Raw genomic sequence first — 24,373 nt, 5'->3', positions numbered from 1 at the left:
AGTGTTTTAGTGTATGACCGGCTGCGAGCAGAACCACTGAACGTAGGAAATTGCTGGCCCAACTTTAGTGTATCTTGTGAGAGTCTACTGGGACTGGCAGCATGATTTGAGTAGTGTCAGACTGTAAACTGGCTGGAAATGTCTGCTGTGAGTAACCACAGCAAATCTTAGTCCAAATAAAGAGACTGTGCAGATCACTATGGTGACTCCAGGCTCTGACGGTGGCGCCGCACCAAAGGTCACTTTGAGCAGGCTGTCACCCTGCAGTGTGTCTCACCACTATGAAACATTTGTAAAAAGAGCATATTGTCACCATGCCATGGCAGAATGTCAAATACTTTTCCACTCGGACAGAAAAAAAGCTGAAATATATAACTCCTCACATTTGGGAGAGTCTAAAAAGTTCCCCACACTGTCCCCCAAAAAAACTGAGATAAAAACCACTGACATCAAACCAATCTGTTGCAAGAGCAATAAGGATAATAATACCATCAAATATAGCAATAAAAGTGATAACAACATTAACTGTAATAAATAATGCAAATTGTGAGCCACCTGTTACACCCAGAGTGATATGGAAGAGTGTATGCCACGCACAGTTATTTAGAATCGGCATACGTGATGTTCGAGCCCATTCATTCAGTCCAACCTCAAGGCTGTTTGAGATGAACCACATTAAAGGGAAGCAAACACCTTGATGTCCAAGATGACTGAGAAGACCTTGAGAACAAGAGAGATGATATCCTGGGACATGTTTAGGATACACAGTTTGGTCCTGTCTGCTGACCTGGGCATTTTATAAGCCTCTATAATGTTTGACTCTACATATATTATAATTTCTGGACATGTTTCGAGCTTATTTACTGTGACTTAATGACAAGACTTGCTCTATACCAGCCATGCTACTCTGAAATGCATAAAGCATGCAGACCCTGACCCGGGAGCTCTCCAAAAGAGAAAGGTACAGTAGTTATGAGACTAGGACGACTATTAGCAAGTTCATTATTGGTTCAAACCCAAGGTACAGAGGTTGTGTTTTCGACATGAAAGCCATAGCAGTATTTTAAGGTCAGGATGGCATCTTTTCTGTGGTGTTGCTGTGTAACAGTCTACATGGGAACCAACAGAATGGGAAGGAGATAATGAACTTAGCTTGTGTTTAAATAAAGCAATATCCATATACATATACAAAACTACATCTCATAAATACATTTGGCAATACAGTGTATTAAATTTTTTGGCAAAGGGGGGTAAATTGAGCAATATGATGTGTGCAAGAGTATCCAAATGTCAATCTAAGTGGCTTATTGACAGTTTCTCTTTAAAAATAAAGAAAAAAAAAACTTCATGCACTATAAAGAGTAACCAAAAGACTCAAAAACATCCATAGGCGTCTGTAATAACTTTGTCACAATCACTAAATTTTTAAGACACATGAATTCTCACCAATGTAACACACTTACTCTCTTTCTCAAAGTCAATTCTTTATAGACCTGAGGAACATTTCATAATGGTCTTCTCGCTTCTGTTGATTGACGAATATGTCCATCTTCACATTCCTGATTTGAAAAAATAAAGTGAAATAAAAGCTGGACAAAATTTCCGGAGCTGCTGAGGGTGCAGGAAGTTGTACAGTACATCAACCCAGATGATGTGCCTATGCTAACCTCTTCTACAGTGTTAGTTTTTGAATCCCTGCTCAGTTAAGTATTCTCCCTTTGATTTTTGTTAAGTCAGGGAATTGATGTAATGCTGACTGACGCGTCCCTACGTGGGTGAGACGGCATTGTTTTGGAATGGCATTGTGAAGCTACAGTTATTTATATTCACCCAAAAGCAGTACAGCCCCCTGGCATGCAGAGAGAGGTATCTTTTTTTTTTAGTCATTGCAATAGTGTGAAAATGCTATAAACAGCGTTCACAGGGGGACAACCTGAAGAATGGAGATAGTTTGTGAGTTGGTCAGTCAAGTTCTGTCATTGGACCTCTGATGAGTGACTGCATTCCATCGCATGCATGTACTGTGATATGTTTTACATTTTGGATGACTGCACCTCTTAATTTAGAGCAAAGGATATTGGAGTCTCGGGAGCACACTACACCATAGATGATAGTGTGTTCTCTTCAGGACAGTGGCAAGGGCTAGATGTTCGTAGGGAGTGCATGGCCGGCAGGGCACCTTCGCCGGGGGAAAGGTCGTTGAGCTCCTCAGACGACGAGAGAGGGAAGGATGGTGACAAAGAGATGCCCGAAGACGGGTCAGCAGATCCAGCAAAAGTGCGTGGGGGCTTAGGGACTAGGTTAGGCTCCAGTGTTGCTCTGGCCAGAAGTTGCTTGTCATCCAACGGCTGTCCATCTCCGAGACACTCACCTTGCCCGAAGGAGCCCCGGCCTGACTCTGACTCCCCGTCAGATAGCTCCAGAGGTGGTGAGCTGCTGCCGTCCAGTCTGAATAGAGAGTCTAAGTACTGGGCGAACTCCAGCACTGCCTGGCTGGGGTTTCCATTGGATAGTTGGGGTGGAGGAGTAGAAGCTGCCGGCCTGCTCTCTGCACTTTTCTCTGCTGCCTCCAGCTCCCAATCCTCATTTTCTCTATCCATCTGTCTAGAACCAATTTGTGGGCTGAGGGGAGCGTTGGGAGTGCTCCCTGGGCTGTAGACACCAGGCATCTGTTGGTGATCCCCGTCAGGAAGCATTCTTCGGTTGGCGTTAGGCTCTTGCTTGAAAGGCTGAGCCAAGGCGCTCTGGTTTAGCAGAGATGGGGATTGATGTCCGCTGTAGCGAGGTGTGGCAGGAGACAGCCGCATGGGGTATTCTGGGGTGGATCTGGACTCCAGTGGGGTAAAGAAAGGCCCAACCTCACCCAGGTGCTCTGGCGTTTCCTGGCAGAGGCAGTCAGCAGCCAGTAGTTCAGTGCGAGAGCTGAGAGACGGGTTCTCCTCGGGAATAGGGGCATCCAAAGGGAACGGGAGGCCGCTCAGCATCGGTGAGCCCCTTAGCGCAGCTGAGGAGCGTCGGGAATCCAGACTGTAGAGGGATTCGGCATCTGAGAGACTCTCCATGACGGCCAGAGGTGCTTTGCGGTCCCTCAGCTCCACCGCCAGGCGCTCCCGTGCACCACGCAGCACTACAGGCACTGGGGGAGGAGGGCACTCAGAGAAACCATCCAGAGATATTTCAGACTGGGCACACGAACTAGAGGAGAGGAGAAGAAGGGGTTGGAGAGTAGTGACGGGGAATGGAAGGGAGAGGGGGATCCAAAACACAAGACAGACATGAAAAGTGGGTCAAAACAACTTACGGAGGGTTAGAAAAGGGAAGAACAGTCAAGTGTTAGTCTTAAACCACATCTAGATTCTACAAACTAGGCGGACACCAGCAAAACATCGACTAAATGGAAGGAAGAACAGAGAAAAGGAGAGACTGGGAGGCCAGGAGTGTATGCTAGTGCTCTTGTATTAGTATCTAATACAGGAGTACATCATAATTCAACCATCACTACCAGGAGTTCACACTGACTTTGGACAGGGGCTAAACCAGAGGGGGCGAGGTGGAAACTGAATACTACCATACGTTGTAACTGCTCTGTGGTCAGACAGCGTGCATGCGTGCATGAGAGAAGGGAGCACATTATGCAAAATTAGTATTAGCATGCTCTGCTTACCGTGACAATGGTTTTTGTCTTGTTTTTTAAACGGAACAGACAGAAACGATGATTTTGAGAAAACAATGAAGTAGCAGTTAGTAGCAGTAGTATTGTTTAGTACTGGCTAGAAAGTTAAAATTATACATGTCCCCATGATTATCCCTACAGCTTAGGAAGAGGCTTGCTCCATCAGATATTAAGTTAGAGGGGAAACTGAATATACAGAGGATCAAAAAACACTGTTTCATATATTTTTTTAAGCTCCAACACACCCACAGTGGTGCCTGGTGTACTAACCGAACACTACTGTTCCTGCGGTGGTGGGTTGTAGGCGTCGGCTGCTGAGAAGTTGTTGTTGTATCCACGAACAGGCTCTCTGGGTTCAAGTCCACTTCTGTGGGGCTCACCATGATCTTGGCTGCTGATAGCAAAGCTGTTTTCCCTTTGTTGTAGTTCTCCAGCACCTGTCACAAGCACAGGGGCGATGAGAGCAAGTGAGCGGGGAGGATGTGCACTGAGAATCAACCTGAGCAGAATAGTAATTGTATGAATAAAGATACACAGGCTCAGTTCTAACTGGAAAAACAGATTTCGCTGCCTTAATTTAAGTTAAAATCACGTAATTGTTGCACCAAACTCATAGACATTCAAAATATTTTTGCTTGCTTGCTTAATTTTGCAGACCAAACAAATATTGTTCAGTGGTTTTTCTACTCCTTTCTCAAATAACTGAATGCACAGGAATCTCATTTACTGGTGGAAATAAGTTGCAATTTTTCCTTTAAAAAATATGCCCCATTCTTTTATGTCAGCACATGGCCAACAATAATTTGAGGAACGTGAACACACACACAGCCACGGGCAGTTTCCCTCCATGGAAACGTGTATCATTTATCAGGTACATGAGTGTTGCATAATGTAAGACCACACGTCTAGTTATGTTTGGATCACCCTTTCCAACATTACAGTGGCCCTTCATTGAGTGCGTTTACATGGACATTAATAACCTGTTTATAATCTGGTTTTTGGAGTATCCTGTTTATGTGTTTGAGCATCTAAACGCCATATTCCACTTATGAGAAACCCAAATATGCTAGCTGGAATACTATGGGGAATACAAACGACCCAATTCTCTATGCTCATGTAAACACCATATCCAGAATATGATCATAACCTGGATAAGCCCTACAAACGGGTTATTCATGTGCATGTAATCGCACTCAATGACATTATCCAAGAAACCACTACATCTATATTTAACTGCAGATATGATTACATCTATTATTATAGTGTTAAAAAAACACAGAGTAGTTCAGATAAATGTAAGTGCAACTTAATGGTCGGCTTACACCTACTCCAACTGACATTAAACACCCACAACGGAGTCATGATGCCTGAGCAAGAACTACGCAAGATCTACAGTATGATGAGGGATAGTAAACCATTATATGCAACTTCAAAAAAATAAATACAAGAGAAGCTTGTCCCACAAAATCTCAACAGTGTTGTGTTAATAGTTATAAATGTGAGGAGAACAAACACAAACGGCAAATCACATCAACACACAAACATACATGTATTTTGTTAACTTTAATGAGTTATAACACTTGGTGGAAGCACATGATGGTATAAACACAAAGGAAACATACAGTTCATGTGACAATGGAACACTAGATGTAAATGAATGTAAACAAAGATGGAAAATTAAACAGAGACAGGCTCAGTTAGTTAAAACATGGCATTAGAACAAACATGTATTTATGTTTGGGGTATGCAGATGGTTTCACATCATAAATTAAAAAACGATGATGTTACATGTGCGAGTGTGACCGATGATACATGAGGACAAGATTGCCGTAAGTGTGAACTACAGCAAATATTTGGCACCAACAGTATCAAACATCATCTGCAGTTGCAGGGACATTGAGTTAAAATAACAAAACAAAAAAAACACAAAACATGAGACTGCAGACTGAACACCCAAAGAGAGAAAATTATACTTGGGAGTTTTGCATAACGCAATAATGTACTGCAATCCCTACAGCCATATTTTCATATGACATACATAATTTATGAAAGCACATTCTGACATAGCGTTATGAAATGCACAGTGAAGAGTGTGAAAATATAATCCCAGTTTCAGTCTCGTTAATAAAAGCCCTCCACTGTACCCAGTCAGTTATAACAGGAAATTAGAAATTTGTTAGACTCTGTGAGCAGCAATTTTACAGCAGAGCAGTGGAGCTGAGCAGAGTACTCCGTATTTACACATTTCTTCCCCCATGTTACTCCATCTGCTGCCGCTGATGAGTAATTGACAATTCCTTGAAGGGATTATGATTGAGGAAAGGCTGAATATATGCTTTCAATAAAGGCAAAAAAGGGAAAAGGAGAGCTGCAGCTACTGAAAAACCCAGCCAAGAAGGAAGAAAGAGCAGTTAATGTGGAAGAAATTAGGTTACCATGGAAACTTTGTGAATACAAAGAAAACTTGTTAGCTTGAGGAACGGGGTCAGCAAGTTCATGCCACAGCACTTGACCAAATGTACCGAAGCTGTGAGAGGAACGCAGAAGAATGAAGGGTTGATGTGAGGAAAGTTGGACGATGAATCTCATTAACAAGGGAAATAGTGCAGGTGGGTTTGGACTCATCAAGGGTTGTAAAAAAAAAAAGAAGCTATTTTTGTCTCTGTGGTTTGAAGAGATTACATAATCTAATACTGCTATATACACCATGATGTTCAGATATTCCCGGGGCTACTTAGAGATGGCTTAACCCCATCACCTTGTTGTTGTGTACACACAGTCCTTGCCTCAACTTGCTTTTGTTAAGTGCTGACATTCTTTGAGTTTCACCTCCCCGTTTCCTACTTTCCTTGGAACACCCTTTCATGGCATCCTGATAGCTTGCCTGGACTTGCAGCACCCAGCCACCAGTTTTATGTGTAAGTGGAAAGAGCAAGAGGAAGTCTTAATCGTAGGAGAGAACATTTTTCCACTTTTTCTCGTGCTGTTTTTTTTTTTAGCGGAGAAACTGGCAGGTTCTCTCCACCTCCTCTATGAGCACTTTTTGAATGTTAGTATCAGTCTTTTAAGAAGGCTTTTCTTCAGGAATTGACACCAAATCCTGAGTATTAAAGGGATAGTTTGGATCTTTTGAAGTGGGGTTGTATGAGATTTTATCCATGGAGAGTGTATTACATACAGTAGATGTGAGTTGGCATGCCCACAGTTCAGAGAAGCAGACCGGTGTCCAACTTGGAAGCTGAGCAATGTACTGCTGTGGAGGGGTCAGCAACAAAACGTATTTCAGCCACCTATAAAATCAATGTCAGTTAATGTGTACACTATATTAAAAATATTTTCACCCCTTTACCTTCCCTTTACCGTCAGACAGCAATTTCTGACCAGGAATTGAAGCTGTTATAGTAAAACGTCAATTACTAGCCCGGGCTATTATTTGGTTAAATCACTGAACTCAACAGGCCTATATTTGGGACAGGCCCTTAATTCCTTTTAACAGCAAACATGGGAAATACGATCAAATTGTTCATGTAAATCAGTGTACATATTACTTGTATAAAAATTAGGCTTCAGATTATATAGATTATGTGTTATGACACTTGTTTCACGACACCTGAGGATAACGGCACCCAGCATACTGACACAACACCAACACCACTTCATCCTGTTAAAACAATATTCATAATTTGGATTATTTTTTATGGGAAATCCTTTTGATTCTTTCGATCGGTGGACCCTTACGGACTAAGGGAATATGAATAACTCACTGGGTAGCTGAGGAATCTGACATAGATTCTGAATTCATGACAGTTTCTGAGGTAGGGAGTCACCACTTGTTTTTTGGTCAAAAAATATCTGAATTTGGGGCGTCGGTGGCTTAGTGGTAGAGCAGGCGCCCCATGTACAAGGCAAAAACAACCCACATTTGAATTTCGTAAATCTCAAAGAATTACGGTCTTCTCTGGTGCTCATGGTTCCAGTAACATTTATATTTGTATGTGCAATCTACACAACTTACAAATGTTAGCTTAAGTGGGTCGTCAACAACTACTACTTATACTACTTATACACCCAAAGAACTTCTGTTAAATTGAACTGCTTGGCAACCAGACCAGGCGTCCAACTGAGACAGGCCTTTCTTTGTCAAAATGTGTAGCTACACCAGGCTAGTAAAAGGGACTGGGTGTTTAATTGATTGACTGAAACGGTTTTATGGTATACCGCTCTCTTCAAAGTCAGACTATACTGAGAAAAACAGTGATTTAACATTGCTGAACACAAGAGCTGCTGGCGTACCGCTGCCTCTATCACACATTTTGTAGGTGTTACTGTGTGACTTAGGTGTTTCAAGAGGTTTATTTAGATTCTTAAATTTTACACAGTAAAACAAACTAACTAACTGATCGGGGCAGCGGTAGACCAGCAATCACTGTTTTTCTCAATGGAGTCTGGTGGCTTTGACGAGAGCATAGTTTAGGAGCTGAAGCTGTTCACTGCTTAACCGTTGGAACAGGCTATCAGATGGAAAGGTGAAATAGTAAAAATACTCTAAATATAGTGTACACCTAAACTGTTAAAGATGTTTTTAGGTGGGACTTTTTTAGGTGGCTAAAATACATCTTGCTGCTCCCCTCCATCCACAGCAGGACATTGTATAGCTTCCATATCAGCACTTCTGCCGCTTCTCCAAACTGGGGGCGTGCCAACACACATCTACTGTATACAGTACACTGACTATGGATAAGTACCCCATACAACTCTACTTCAAATAATCCAAACTATCCCTTTAACATCAGGCAGAATGATTTTCCGAATGAACCTCACGGGCATGACATCACGTCATCTCAGTATTAATAGTAACACTGACAGTCTTTAAGTGTTTCACAATAAATTATTCCTTTAACAGACACAACTAGATTGATAAATGTGTTGTGCAGAGAGGCTACTGAAAGCCAAGTCATTAAGTCTATACAAGAGTATCAGAAGGACTGTTTGGTACTTGTAAACTCCAGACTTCATCTTTCTGTGAAGAGCTGTGTGATATTACAATCTCAGAGGGAGTGTTTTCTATCTGAGCACAGTTAGACTCATTAGACAGGATTTCAGAAACAGGAGCAGCAATCACATCCACACAAGGGTAAGAGTCAGATGGGTCTGATTGAGTTTGTGCTGAAATGCATGAATCATCCTTAACTGAGAGCACCCCTGAGTGAGAGTTGGAAGGACTGTTAGAAAGTGGGGGGACAGACACCAAGCATGGCTCTGAGGCAGAGGTGCAGTCTGACAGAGGAGGAGAAGGAGGAAGTACAGACTCAGCTCCTGAAAAAGAGGAAGAAGCAGTGACAGTCAGAGGGACAGAGACAGCCTCAGTCTCTGTGAGGGAGGCGGTGCAAGACAGGTCTTTGTGGGCGGGAGAGGAGGAATCAGAGGGAAGAGGGCTAGAGTTTAATTCTGTTTGTGAGGTTATCAACACAGCGGCACTGCAGGTGGGTTGATCGACTTCCTGTTCCTCTGGCTCCGAGTTTTCCTGCTCAGACAGGGGACAAAATGGTTCCAGTACCTGCAGAAACACCAGAGATATCACACTACAGACTACGTACACACACTTTATACACACACACACATATACAGAACTTATAATCACCCATCCAGAGACGGACTGACACGAGGCTGAGTCACACAAACAAATGCAAAACCAAGTAAAAATTCCTTGTACAACAAGACGAACGAACTTTACCCACAAGAAAAGCAATCCCCACAGTGGATCTGTTACATGCAAACATACACATTTATACCCTGTTATCAAGTCAGATGTTCAATGCCTGTGAAGACAGTATAAAGACCAAAAACACCATAAAACCAGGAGTGAGCAGTTCCCATGCTTTGAAACTGGAAGAAAACAAACAGTGTTGCAAGTTAAAGGTTAATTATGGATCACATGCATAAATAAAACAACTTCAATCTATCAAAACTCCCAAAAATAAATTTCAGCTGAACACTTAAGGGGCATACCACTGAGAAGAAGATCAATGGAAACCTAAAGTTTTTTCTGTGACTTTGCAACGGTGTGGTTTTTGTGCGATGAAATCGAATCACTTCATTGTATCTGACAATTTCCTTGTTGATTGCTGCCATATCCAGTCATGAGATGTGTAGCTTTAAAGGGACAGGTTACCCCAAAATCAAAAATACATACTTCTCCTCCTACCTGAAGTGCGATTAGTAATCTAGATTGTTTTGGTGCAAGTAGAGTGTTGGAGATATCATTCATAGAGATGACTATTTTCTTTCTACCGAACTACACCCTCCAAGCGTATCACCACTCAGAAGGAAGCATCTACTGCTAGCACACCTAGCACCACTGCGCTAGCGAACACTACAGCTTAGCCAAGGAGGACGCCATTAACATTTACATCTTGCACTGTCATGAGCATGACCTTTCGTCCATGAGTAGATGCACACTTCCTTCTGTGCGGTGATACAGTTTAGTAGAAGGAAAATAGTTTATGCATGACTGCTTACAACAAAGTCCACTAAAACAATCTAGATTGATAAATAGCACTACATGTAGGAGGAAAAATATGTATTTTTGAGTTTGGGGTGAACTGTCCCTTTAAAGCCGGAGAGACGATAAATGCATCACTGCTCTTAAATGAATTTTCTCTGCTGATATCAAAGTTGTTTGCTGGGCATAAATGAAGGAAAGCTTTCACTTTGGTGACTAATAATACCTGGAAGTCTTTAGAAAAGCATGCATTAATGTGTAACATTCATAAAGGTGTGTGGCCAGACAACCTCTGGATATTGTATTTTTTATTTTAGGAGAAAGCATCAGGGTGATGTTTTACTGAATGTACAAAGTGAGTCCATATTACATTTCTAAAATTAAAGTCTATTTATGATTTAAAATGTTTGGATTGGTACATTTTCAGTTTGTCATATTGCCCAAGTTGAACCTATTAGCCTGAGGAGCTACTGGCATTTACTGTAGGCACAACACAAAGTGAAACACGTCAGAACTTGTCACTGTCACTTTCTAAAACATCTATTAAAGACAGTATTTAACAGAGATGTTATATCACAGCTGAAACATAACCAAAAATCAGCTGCTAATCTCCAGCTTTAGTTAAAACCATTTAAAAAGTGGTATGCCCCTTTATGAACAATTGCTAAAAAGTATTTGTGAATGCATTTGAATATTTATAGTTAGAGACAATTCACACATACTCATCATCCACCAGCTCAATTTACCCAGTGTTGGAAATCAGGAACAAGATTTAAAAGTCATTTCACCAACGTTTCAAACACCCCCCGAGCCAAATCCATCTGCATGCACACAAGATAAACACAGACCTTGTTTAGGCCCTCCATCACCATGTGGGGCATGTGCTCATTAAGCATGGCGGGAGATATGATGACCTCATCGAAGGCCTTGTTGTCCCCCCACAGAGCTGAGTAGGTTGGCTCCTCCTGCCCACAGCTACAGAAAAGAGAGAGACTGTCAATCACGATGAAAGACAAAGTGAACACACATGTTGACTTAGCAACAGCCTGCCTCGGTGTCCGTGTGGGAGACGCATAATCCAGGCTATGACACCACTGAGTGGAATATTTTGTGACAGACTTTAGAAATGAGCTCATTTTAGAAACCAGAACAGACTCACGAGGCAGGGAAAAAAGCTCGCTGGCTGCATATGGCATGACGTACTTTGAGTGAAATTACTCAAAGTACATCAAGAAGAGGACAATGAAGAAATATCCAGTAGCTTCATTGCAGTGTTCTTTTTAATTCCATTATCAGACACAACAAATGCCCATAAGGGTGAAATCTTGTTGTCAGTGTTAAGATAATCTGACAAAACCACTTCTGACTCGTGGTTTTGCACCAGTTTGCAGAGAGTGGTTAAAAGATTTCAGACTACTTGCTCCTGTAATGGCCAGACACGCAGCAGCATTGCAGCAGCAGTGAACCACACAGGTCAGAGATCAAACTGTTGCACCTCCACAGACTTCCAGTGTTGGTCTGCAATGCAAGCATCAGTTGCCTCTGTGTTATAGAAGCCACACACACTTAAACCCTACCAGACAGTGTGTAATAGAGATAACAAAACATACATTTTCCAGATGTTTAACAACAGTTCTGACCATCTCACATCCAAAATAATTCTTTTATATTTTTTAAGATATAGCATGACATCCACCTGTTATTCATTAGACCGCTGAAATGTATTCTGGCCTTGAATAACAGCCCAGTGTCGAACAGAGTCAGTACCATAATTTCATGATCTCTACACATTATTTATGATTTATATTTCCCCTTTAAATATATCCACACAGAGTATAAAATTAAAAACACCAGGTTAGAAAAGAAAGTGCAAGAAGCAGGACGACTGTAAAATAAAATAGGATATTAGACAGTGCAGACAGAAGAGTTGGGGAGAGCCACGTGACACACTGTAAACCCACACCGTCCCCAGTATGCAGTGTATACGTTTTCCCACTCAGCTGCCTGTTCTTTAATGTCACAGGTGTGAAACAAACACAAGATTTGCTTTGAGTTAACTGTCCACGCATCCGTTACACAACCACTTCACCGTTTGTGAGCTGGAGTTGTGTGGTACAGATTTATGTTTCGCACAGAGACAAGCTTTAAGCTCCAGTACCCCTCGACTGATCTCACTTCTGGAATTTTATACATTTATTCATTAAAAAAAAAAAAAAAAACATTTGGGGGATTTAATTCCGATAATCTTCAGCCAGCTTTCGAATCAATTTTCTCACCATGTCTCCGGAGGATGGTTGTGCACCACGTGAATGATCCTGCCAGGAGGGTAGAGGGGGGTGGAGGCTGAAAGGGCAATGCTGAGGTCACTGGGGTGGAGCCACAGGCGACTGCTGGGGGGCGCTGCTGGCTGAGACTGAGGATCGTCATCCTCCACTGGAAGCTCTGATTTTGGGATGCATTTGGTGCCTCCCGCAATGATCCTCCACTGTTACAAAGGAAGACAAAAAAAAAGCATTTTAGTTACGTAACATAATATCAGAATCTAAATATATCTCCTGTACATTGTATACGTTTCTGCAGCTGCAACTCAGTGATGCTTTAATTACAGCAGAGATGCTGTGAGTGCAGTGATGTGAGAGATTGTGAAGCGTGTAGTTTATTTTTATCAGTCACTGCAAAACTTGGACAACACAGCTTAAGTGTGATGCTACTGGGTTTATGTAGTTGATTTAGATGGGTAGAAATGCAAATATGTTGTGAATCTGATAACTATTCAATCATTCATTAGTATTTGCACAGTAGAGATATGTTTTTTGTCAACAGTCCAAAAAGCATTTCCCCAAATAACCCCAAGGCAGCACAGGGTGTACTTGGCAAGACCAACTGACAGCATACTGTAAAAGTTTAATGCCTTTTTCTTTGATGTTTTCATAGCAAAGAGGGTCCATAAATTTGTATAAGTGCCATCTTCTACAGTGTCAAGAGATTAAGTCACCTTTGGCTTGTTACTTTTCTGCAAAACTTCCAGAAGGTGGCGTCGAAAACCCTCCAGTTGTGACAGGCCGAGCCTACGAGAGACCGGCAGCAGATATGTTTAATGTGGTAATACTGCAGCAAAGCCAAGTTAACCACAGTATGCTGAATATAGTAGAAAAGATACCTTGGTACCAGGTCTTTTCCTAACACCACGGATGTGACAAACTCTTTGGAGTACTCCATGGCATCCTCACTGGGAAAATAAAGGAGGGAAATGGTCAACTCACAACTCAAACAAACATTTAAGTTCTTCAAATAATAGAATATAATGGGCTGTACAGTATTCTACACCAAGTATTTAGGGAATATCTTTATCTGACCACATCCACAAGACGGCCCACAAATGTGAGTGCATGTATACGGCTGATACACACCGTAAATTAAGGACAGAACATAAACAAGAGAACACTATTAAAACAAAATCAGACACCACAGAAAAAAGAAACCCCGCCCTTGCAGAAGAAGTCGACCCTCTCTTCACATGTGCCTATGTGTCACACCATAAAAAGGTGCCAACAACAAAAACTTCATTTCCACATTGTATTAGCATGTGAATGGGTGACCAAAAAAGGGCAGTGAGTGTGATCTCATAGACTTTGAAAAGGACACGATTGATGGGGCAACCAAGAAGAGTGTACAATGAATGAACACTAGAAACCCTTATAAGAGCTTTTAGTGTGCGCGCTATGGCTCTTGATTTATGTTTATATGGGAGACACTGGGTTGCTAAGGACAAAATATGTTTACAGCACAAAAGGAAGAAGCACAGTGCAACTTTAAGTACATACAAAACAAATGGAACTGAGGATGCAACTGTACCGCTACAACTGCACACTCAGCATCTGGTGACCACATCATGAGTCACATCATTTTCATACTTAAATCATTCAGTCCTCTCTTGTATGTCCTGCATGGAAGCATCCAAATTTCGTTACGTTTTATTCAGTGTTTCCGCTCATTTTGTCCCCCGTCTTTAATCTTCACACCACCAAAGTCTGACAAATTAATTTCTCTTGGCTTCGATTAAACACTAAAGGTGCACTGCAGCATTTACTTATCTCTTGGTACAGACTTCCTGCCTGATATGCATAACAAACACAGTTAACGCGGTGGCCAGCTGCATGGCAGGCTGGTAGATAGTGTTCAAGTGTAGACAGACAAAATATTAATGGACTCTAAACTGCTGGGCCCAAAATAAAAAGATACCATTCAGGAAATAAGGCAAATTAAAGTGCAAACCACAGCCTGTTGTGGGCACAAGTCCAAAGCACTTTTTTAGGTGTCTTGTTCTTTACAGCACCCTGTTTTTTGTAAACATGCGATGCATTTTGTGAACCAGTTCTGTGTGACACAAAAGGATGTGACAGTCTGCTTTCAGATTGATGAAATGGTTTCAAATAAATTATTATATATATGTGGCCCTGCTCCCACCCTCAGCATATGGCAGGTCACTGTCACTGCTTGGCTTTGATATGAAAAGATGTACACACATTTCTATAATAATTATAGCATTACAATGCAGTTACTATAAAATAATTTTGGGATGACTTCTAGCTTCTAACTTTGAATCCATAAATCCCATTTTTAAAGGAAAACTTCTGTATTTTTGAACTTGGACCCTATTTCTACATGTTTTTGTGTCTCAGTGACTGATGGAGACAATCATTTTTGAAATTGGTCCAGTATTGAGAGAAGCTGCTGCAGCCGTAGCGGCCAAACAGGCTGCAATGTGATCCCTGCAGGCAACTGTGCACGCCAATGTATGGCCACTACAAGTGCTTGTTTTTGTCATCAACAGGCTCAGCTTGGTCTTGTAAGTGTCTAAATTACAAAAATGATCCAGTCAGGTTGTTCGTGTGTTTAAGTCTTGCTCTGAAATCTCAGATTTTTCCACACTGTCAAAATCAGTAAAATATTCAGTCACGATATTAAAATATTTTAGATAACACTAAGGGTGCTTTCACACCTGCCCTGTTTGGTTTGGTTCAGTCAAACTCAAGTTCGTTTGCCCCTTAAGTGCGGTTCGTTCGGGCAGGTGTGAACACAGCAATTGCACTCGGGTGTGCAACAAAACAACCGGACTGAGACCTTCTTGAAGAGGTGGTCTCGGTCTAGTTATAAACAAACTCTGGTGTGGTTCATTTGTGGTGAGAATGTGTTCCGACATCGATCCGATCCAACTGCAGTCACATGACACATTGTTTGGGTTAAACATGAGCATGTTACAGTCCTGGAGGATTATTAATGTGCACCTCCTCCTGTACTGCCTTAATATGCACATTCAGCACATCCAATGCATCAAAACATTGTTTTCTAGTTGGAGCTGCGCCTCGTTTTCAAACTGTATGGTTTGACTAAAATGAACAATGACAGCAATATAGTCCACGATGAGCAGTGCTACAATCAACCTGTGTAGTTGTCCCTCCATTGTGACATTAGAAAGTGTCACATTTATCTTGCAAGTGTACTCTTCTTCAACCTTTTGTTTACTACCCGTATGGAAATTCTGACTAATCAAAAGCTGCTTTTTCGCGTAAGGCATTTTATCTGGTTCGCTTGTAAATGCTGGCGTGAGAACACGAACCATCTCTTGGCAGTTATGCAACTTTGTAACAAAATCAGTCCCTGATTCAGACCAAAGCAAGACAACTCAAGGAGCACCCTTAGATACACTCTGTACTCCAACAGAACTCCAAGCACTCCTCTCTCCAACTTTCCACTGTTGCTTTTCCTGCAATAAGTCACCTTCCCCTTGAGCAAGACTTGGTCACAATAACAAACACACTAGCAAAAGGAAAGGAAAAACATTTTATTTCTCTCTAGGGTGTTTTCCGTATTGTCATCAGACACTTCTTCACACGAGTTTTTCAGGAGTAGGTCTATCTAACGACGAGGTGAATATTTATTTAGAAATCTAAGCCATGTTACAATATTGTAATGAATCCCTCACGAGCAGGAGACTAGAGGAGCGTTCAGGAAAAAGGCCCGTTTATTTGAGCACTCCAGAAACTCCGGTAACACACCACTCCGTCCCAAACTCTGACTCTTCTGGCGTAACAGACACACTTCTAACTTTACACACATACTCGTTTACGATACTAAGTGGGGACCCCCCTCCCCTCTCTGCTCCGCTAACCTCCAGTCTGCACACTGACTGACAGTGTAGCCGGTAAACAGAGCTCAGCTGTTTATTTAGCCTAGCGATATCTCCGGACTATAGTAGCTGCAATGGACGACTTTGAACGCGATTTTGAGGAGTTTCTTGTAGCGGACACAGACCCAGAGCCATACCTGTTTGAGCCGGAGCATACAGATGAGGAACTCCATGTGTTTGATGCTGAGCGGGTGCTAAGAGAGGCTGAATGCACAGAATGGGATTCGGTGCTACCATCGTTGGGGAGATATATCACCAGGAGGAAAAGCGCCGCAGAGAGTGCATCACAAGGAGTGAAGTTGCGTCTTCTTTTCCTCGCAGATGACGGTTCGGGTTCATTCTCTCCTGTTGCGTGTTAAGTGTGGTCCATTCGCAAACTTTATAACTAAAAAAACTTTTCACTACTCTCTATCGACGAACTACTAACACTCTCTGCTGTTTCCTCCTCCTTCTTCCTTCCTTCCGCTGTCTTCGTTGGTTCATTTATACACGTGAAACGCGTTCTCTGGCTGGCTGGATTGTCCACTCGGTCTGCCGTACATACATGGCGGCGCAAGATGGCGACCTCTCTAAAGCAAGGCCCTTGATATATATATATATATATATATATATATATATATATATATATATATAAAAGCATAATTATAAGGCTACAAAAACCAAACGAATTTTATTTTGTAGCGATCATACACTTGTATAAACATATTAATGGGTAGAATATTCAGATTCAGATTCAGATTGACAATAAACCATGCCAAATATTACACACTGGCCCTTTAATAAGGTGATCAAATAAAGAAAAAAACAGCACCACATTGCTCACACTGCTATGTTTGGTCTCCTGTGTAAACATAGCAGGGACCATTTCTGATGAACTGAAAAAATATTTATATTAGGTGTGGTATCATTCTGAGGTTTAGCACTGATGTGTATTAAACCGCAGCTTCAGAGCCAGGGCTTCAGTAAACAGTGATGACCAGCGTATAACCTGAGACAGCGGTCTGAATGAAACGATCAAACTTGGGTTAAACATGTGCAGAATTTATAAACATAAACAAGGGATTCATGCATGGAAATAGCAAACAGGCTTTTAACGACTCCCTGCACAATGTACTCAAACAGAATCTTCTTCTCTTGTACGCTTTTTTGTACATCCTTTGAACTCGCACAGATTGACTCACCTAAAAAGGCCACCAGGTGGAGAGTAAGAGTAGCAGTGAAGAGTTGGGTACTGAGGTCTCAGCAGGAAGGAGAGGATAGCAGCGGTGCCTGCACCAAGAGAATGCCCGACTATCACCAGCCCATAGTGCATGGTGCCCTTGTTCTGTGAGAGATAGCCAGAGTCATTATGCTCACAACAGCGCACTTTTGTTACCACAGTGAAGATAATCACTTCAAACAAATTGCCTCTACTGCCATTTGCAGAATTCTTTGTATGCAGTAGGGTTAGGGTTAGTGTACTGTTGCACAGCAAGCGTAGCCTTGAATGGAGTACTAGAGTGGTGCTAATACAAATTCAGAGAGTAAATTATGGAAAAATGTTCATAATTGATCCAGCCATTCTTTTTTAGGGTGTACTGAGTCGTGTACCAAGTCTCTTCCAAAGGCTTGTGACAAGATCATTTCCTGCTCCAGTTTCTTCTTAATGTATTCTGCTGAGTAAACCATCCCCTGAGAGTGGAAAGAAAGAGAAAGGGATTCAACGAAGAGGAGGATGGGGAGAGAGAGAGAGAGACAGAAATATGGACAGGAAGTCTGTGTCATTAATCTCTTATTAAAATATCCGTGGAAATTATTCTACTATTAACAACTGAAACGACCTTTGAGGTCTGGGATAATGCTACTTGCTGGAAGTACGCAACAGAGAATAGAGAAATGTTAAGAGGAAAAATGTCAGAGGAGACTGCACAGAGGAGGCTGCTTAATGTATTGTAAGTGAGTGTTTTAAGACAGTAATCTCTGACCTTGTGGCCGAGCCAGGTCCCGTGCTGCTCCTCTACAGGCAAACGTTCAGAATCCCCCGTCAGATCAGTCAAGGCGTCCTGATACACACAAGACAAATTAAAAAAAATTCTACAAAAGACAGCATAAAGCAGAGAACACAAGTGGATGAAGTGAAAACAGGGAAAGTGAAAAGAACATCTTACTAATTAAAGTGCACAGATCGGGCACAAGAATTAAACATACCATTCATAATCTCCACTGGTAACTGGATTATTATTGGTTATAGTGTATTAACTTTTTACCTGAAGAGCTACAGCAAGACTTGTTAGACTATAAGAGAACAGTATATGCTCAGACTTTAATCAGGGTTCCCTTAAGCAAAGATTTTTTTCGTAACTTTTCAACAATATCTTATCCCATTTTATGACTTTACAGAAGTAGTTTAAGGCCTCGATCACACAGAAAGTGTTTTTGTAATTGTTTTTAATGAGAATGTAGCTTTCTGCTCGCATTTTTTGCATTGCGAAGCGCCTCGCGTTTCTGCACTCTAGGCGCCTAGCGTTTTTGCTGGAGCGCTCTGAACTCCTCCAGTTGAAAAAACTTCAACTGCAACTTCAACTTCAGAAAAGTACCCCACATCATCTCTTTTTTCGCCAGCTTTTTTCCCAATTGTCCAATCAGATGATTTGAGAGGCGGGCCTTCTGTGGTGTTCACGACAATAAGTTTACAATTAATAAATAATGGAAGTGAAACTGGTGGTAGCAGTTGCTGGATATCCAGAGTGACACGGCCCAACTATAGACAGCAGGTTGTCAAACTGCCCCCGAGTCATCCTAAAATATGCCTGGAAACAGCCATCATCAAGGTGAAGCTCCTGGACCAACCTGGTGGTACTCCCCATGATTCACCCTCTTTATTAGGGTGTCATGTGCCCACACAGATCTCTTTTTCCCTGTGCCCAACAAACTATTTACTGACAGTTTCTCACCCTCAACCAGAGCTACAGCAAGTAGATAATAATTACTGTAAGAGAAAAAGAAGAAGATTGATTACATGGGAAGTTTAGTGTAAGGACATGTTGGGGTGGTTGCCTGGCAACAATAAAAAGGCAAAGTAAGCATTTTTATAAAAAAATAAAAAATAAAAAATTAACTAGTGGCATTCAAATTTTTTTAAAAAGGCAGTGTGGTGTGCCTCGTGTTTTGCAACCTGCAAAATGCTTTCTGCATGATCAGGGCCTAAAATGGGTAAGCCTATACTGTAATACAGCCATACTGTACACATCTGTATGCATTCATTTCTTGTTAAATAAATGTTTGTTTTAAAGACATGTCTAATAACTGTTTTGCGACTTTCCCTGAACCTGAGCGTTTGCAATCCTTAATAAATTAAGGCTGATCACTGTCATGTTCCGTCAGTCTTCCTCTGTCCAAGTGGAGGAATGATGCAACACACTGTCCCAATATTGATTATCCAGACATCTTTACATGTATAAATATGATACCTGGTGAGTCTGTCAAATATGTTTATTGACTGAATCACCAGGTACCATCAGGCCAAGTGTTGTCTGTAAATAACAAACCTGTTATTAGCCAACTGTTGCATCTTGGCTGTAATTTAGTTGGATATGACAATCTGATGCTGCTATGCTGTATGACTGTAACGTTACTGAAGCAGCCTCCCACTCAGCTAACATTAGCTATCCATCAGCAGTAACTGTCACCAGCATCATATTGCTATATACTGCACTGACAGTGAATGTTCACAAATCTTATGTGCCTGACATGACAACGTGTTTCCTTCTCCCTGAAGGGGACGTGGCCTTGGCAATGATGTGATGCTGGTCTGGTCAATGTGTATCAGGTGACACTAGTGGCATTTAGGGTTGTATGAAATTTTCACAATATGATCACGGCCTCAGAAAATATCGCTGTTTCACGGTATAATGGTATTACAGAATTTACTTTATCATTAGTCAGAGTGAGCCTCAAAGGAATGAAAGCGGAAGGGTTATTTTTGGTTGAACAAACGTTTTATTAATGTAACTGAAACTTGAAACCATTTTGTTAATGGAAGTATGTGTTAAAAGTCTCCCCTTTGAAAATAACTACAATAAAGGTGAGATTCAATGTTTACTTTCATTTTGCTTTCAATATTGTAGATAACCAAATGTACACAGTATGATAACCATCAACTTTTTTATCATGGTATACCTTGAAACTGGTATACCGCTGCTATCCTAATGGCATTTCAGTGGTTACACAGCGCAGGACTACATTTTAAATTAGTAATACATGGAACGTATCTTGTGTAATGTTAGACATGTTTTGTGATTTTTATAAACATATTTAAACAATAGCTAAAACAATGTATACTCTGTTCATGGCAAATCATTTGAAGGCCTTTTTCTAATTTCATAACTTTTCCGTGAATTTCATGACCATGGGAACCCTGTTAACTGCTTCCATTTTTCTCAGCTCAACATAAGGCTAAAGCGAAAACCACAGCCTTTGAAAAGGTGTTTCTTATCTTTATAATCCATGTCAGGGAGTAATGAGAGCTCAACATTCACTTACTTAGATCTGATGTTCAGAAGCACCTCGCAAAAGCTTCTTTAATCTTTATACTCTATTTGTAACGTCCCACACTGCATGTACTCTACCTTCATGTTTTGACTGGTTGGAAGCAAAGCATCAGAGATCAATGGGATGAGTGGTTATTCTCCCCTGATCTGTTAGCTGTCGGTTCAATTCAGGTCTTACAACATGATGGGAATTCTCAAATACTTGTGTAAAACAAATGGTAGAACATGTTGTTCTAAAAGTGAACAGTCACGTTTCTGCTCCATGTGTGAAAGGTGTAGGAGTTTGAGAACACTTTATTAAGCTATGAGAACTTCACCTGTTCTGGATGTGTTGGTGTTGTGAGGTACTGAGGGGAACAGAGTGCACTAACGTTTAGAAAGAGCTGAAGATATATTACTGTATAAACAAGACAAGAAAGCTATAATTCACCTTTGGCGATAAGGTTCCTCTGATACTGATGACAACCTTCTTCTTCGCATGATCCACTGCCACGAAAAACGGAGTCTCATAAACCTGTAAGGATGCAGAGTGGACAGTAAACGATGGTGAGACAGTGAGAGGGGCAGGCGATGGGCGAAGTGAGGAGGAGACAAATAATAGTTTATCTTACATCCCAGCAAACAGAGCACTTCTTCAGACTTTGTCGTCAAACCTCTCTCCACTTGGCACCGCACACACTCACCTAAGTACCTCCGTGAGAGAAATTTATAGATGGAAACTCGGCGCTAACCGCACCAAGAAGTTCATCTAAATCATCAACGTGTCTCTTAGACCCCATCCCAACTAGGCTACTTAAGGTCTTACCTTTAGTTAACACTCATATATTAGATATGATCAATATATCCTTATTAACAGGCTATGTACCACAGTCTTTTAAGGTAGCTGTAATTAAACCTCTCCTAAAGAAGTCCACCCTGGATCCAAAGGTGTTAGCCAACTATAGACCAATATCTAATCTTCCCTTTCTGGCAAAGATCCTTGAGAAAGTAGTCGCAGACCAGCTGAGTGATTTTCTCCATGATAATAATTTATTTGAGGAATTTCAGTCAGGATTTAGAGTGCATCATAGCACTGAGACAGCACTAGTTAAAATTACAAATGACCTTCTGATTGCTTCAGACAAAGGACTCGTCTCTGTACTTGTTTTATTAGATCTTAGTGCGGCATTTGACACAATTGACCATCAAATTCTGCTACAGAGACTGGAACACTTAATTGGCCTAAAAGGTTCTGCGCTAAGCTGGTTTAAATCTTATTTATCTGATCGTTTTCAGTTTGTTCACGTTCATAATGAGTCATCCTTACGTACTGAAGTTTGTTTTGGAGTTCCGCAAGGTTCTGTGCTTGGACCAATCCTATTTACTCTATATATGCTTCCTTTAGGTAACATCATTAGAAATCACTCTGTAAATTTCCATTGTTATGCGGATTATACACAGTTGTATTTATTTATGAGCCAGAAGAAAGTAATCAATTAACTAAACTTCATAACTGCCTTAAAGACATAAAAACCTGGATGAGCACCAATTTCCTGATGTTAAATTCAGACAAAACTGAAGTTATTGTTCTTGGCCCCAAACAACTCAGAGACTCTTTATAGATGGCATTGCTCTGGCCTCTAGCACTACCGTAAGAAACCTCGGAGTAACATTTGATCAAGATTTGTCTTTTAATTCTCATTTAAAACAAACCTCACGGACTGCATTTTTTCATCTGCGTAATATTGCGAAAATTAGGCCTATCCTGACCCGAAAAGATGCAGAAGAATTGGTCCACGCTTTTGTTACCTCTAGGCTGGATTACTGTAACTCTCTATTATCAGGTAGCTCTAGTAAGTCCTTAAAAACTCTCCAGCTAATTCAGAATGCAGCAGCACGTGTACTAACAGGAACTAAGAAACGTGATCATATTTCTCCTGTTTTAGCTTCTCTGCACTGGCTCCCTGTAAAATCCAGAATTGAATTTAAAATCCTACTGTTAACTTATAAAGCTCTAAATGGTCAAGCTCCGTCATATCTTAGAGAGCTCATAGTGCCATATTATCCCACCAGAACTCTGCGTTCTGAGAACGCAGCGTTACTCGTGGTCCCTAAAGTCTCCAAAAGTAGATCAGGAGCCAGAGCCTTCAGCTATCAGGCTCCTCTCCTGTGGAATCATCTTCCTGTTACGGTCCGGGAGGCAGACACCGTCTCCACATTTAAGACTAGACTTAAGACTTTCCTCTTTGATAAAGCTTATAGTTAGGGCTGGCTCAGGCTTGCCCTATACCAGCCCCTAGTTAGGCTGACTTAGGCCTAGTCTGCCGGAGGACCCCCCTATAATACACCGGGCACCTTCTCTCCTTCTCTCTCTCTCTCTCGTGTCCTATTACTGCATCTTGCTAACTCGGCCATTCTGGATGTCACTAACTCGGCTTCTTCTCCGGAGCCTTTGTGCTCCACTGTCTCTCAGGTTAACTCATATCGCAGTGGTGCCTGGATAGTGTGACGTGTGTGGTTGTGCTGCTGCCGTGGTCCTGCCAGATGCCTCCTGCTGCTGCTGTTATCATTAGTCATACTTCTACTGTTATTATACAAATATGACTATTGTCACACATGTATACTATCAGATATTAATATATAATATAATATATATTATTATTAGTTATAATATTATTACTTTCATTAATGTTGTTGTAAGCTACTGCCATTACCGTCTATCCTGCATCTCCCTCTGTCTCTGTCTCATTGTGTCATACGGATTACTGTTAATTTATCATGTTGATCTGTTCTGTACGACATCTATTGCACGTCTGTCCATCCTGGAAGAGGGATACCTCCTCAGTTGCTTTTCCTGAGGTTTCTACCATTTTTTCCCTGTTAAAGGGGTTTTTTTGGGGAGTTTTTCCTTATCCGCTGTGAGGGTCCTAAGGACAGAGGGATGTCGTATGCTATAAAGCCCTGTGAGGCAAATTGTGATTTGTGATATTGGGCTTTATAAATAAAATTGACTGATTGATTGAGAAGTGCTCTGCTTTCAAAATCATCAACATCATGTGGCTCCAGTGCTAGTGTGAATGGTGTTGGGGAAATTCCACATTAAAAATAGAATTAGTTAATTGAATTTGTTAGGAAATAGGAAACTATTTTAGCGACTATTTATTTTCATTTCAGTGGGAATATGAGCGGCCATTTGGATGGGAATGTGGTGAGAGTTGGGAGCATGATTGGAGTCAAATTATTTTGACTTCTAAAACTGTGTTTCTGTAACAAAGAAAACATATTTCCTGTTTGTGTTGACTTTGGCTACTGCACTTTAAAGGGGACCTATTATGCTTTTCCTTATTTTCTGTCATGGATATAATGTTACAATTTCAGATGTTCAAATTAAACATGGCCGAGGTTTCAAATAATGAGGTAAACATATGTAAAAGTAATCCCTCTGAACAAAAACCGCAGACTGCTCTGAATACTCTGTTTTAATGTTTTTTCCTATATTG

General features: G+C 41.2%; 1 protein-coding gene across 2 annotated transcripts in view; it reads right to left on the bottom strand.

Moving 5' to 3' along the window:
- Positions 1–1,867: 1,867 nt before the first annotated feature.
- dagla (diacylglycerol lipase, alpha) overlaps positions 1,868–24,373 on the bottom strand; it is a 55,799-nt gene continuing 33,293 nt past the window's right edge. The window contains exons 11-21 of one of the 2 annotated variants that reach the window (XM_033628785.2): positions 21,325–21,408; positions 18,330–18,407; positions 17,956–18,036; positions 17,547–17,689; positions 13,336–13,404; positions 13,171–13,243; positions 12,452–12,660; positions 11,024–11,150; positions 3,944–4,110; positions 3,665–3,682; positions 1,954–3,195 (exon numbers count right to left, since the gene is read on the bottom strand). In XM_033628785.2, the coding sequence (XP_033484676.1) occupies positions 2,097–3,195; positions 3,665–3,682; positions 3,944–4,110; positions 11,024–11,150; positions 12,452–12,660; positions 13,171–13,243; positions 13,336–13,404; positions 17,547–17,689; positions 17,956–18,036; positions 18,330–18,407; positions 21,325–21,408 (2,148 nt within the window). In that variant the 3' untranslated portion in view covers positions 1,954–2,096. Of the gene's footprint in view, positions 3,196–3,664; positions 3,683–3,943; positions 4,111–11,023; positions 11,151–12,451; positions 12,661–13,170; positions 13,244–13,335; positions 13,405–17,546; positions 17,690–17,955; positions 18,037–18,329; positions 18,408–21,324; positions 21,409–24,373 lie in introns of both variants that reach the window. The other variant, XM_033628786.2, reaches the window with a different exon arrangement.

This window comes from Epinephelus lanceolatus, chromosome 2, assembly GCF_041903045.1.
Source record: "Epinephelus lanceolatus isolate andai-2023 chromosome 2, ASM4190304v1, whole genome shotgun sequence".
Taxonomy (NCBI): domain Eukaryota; kingdom Metazoa; phylum Chordata; class Actinopteri; order Perciformes; family Serranidae; genus Epinephelus; species Epinephelus lanceolatus.
This window is presented reverse-complemented; position numbering and strand designations above follow the sequence as displayed.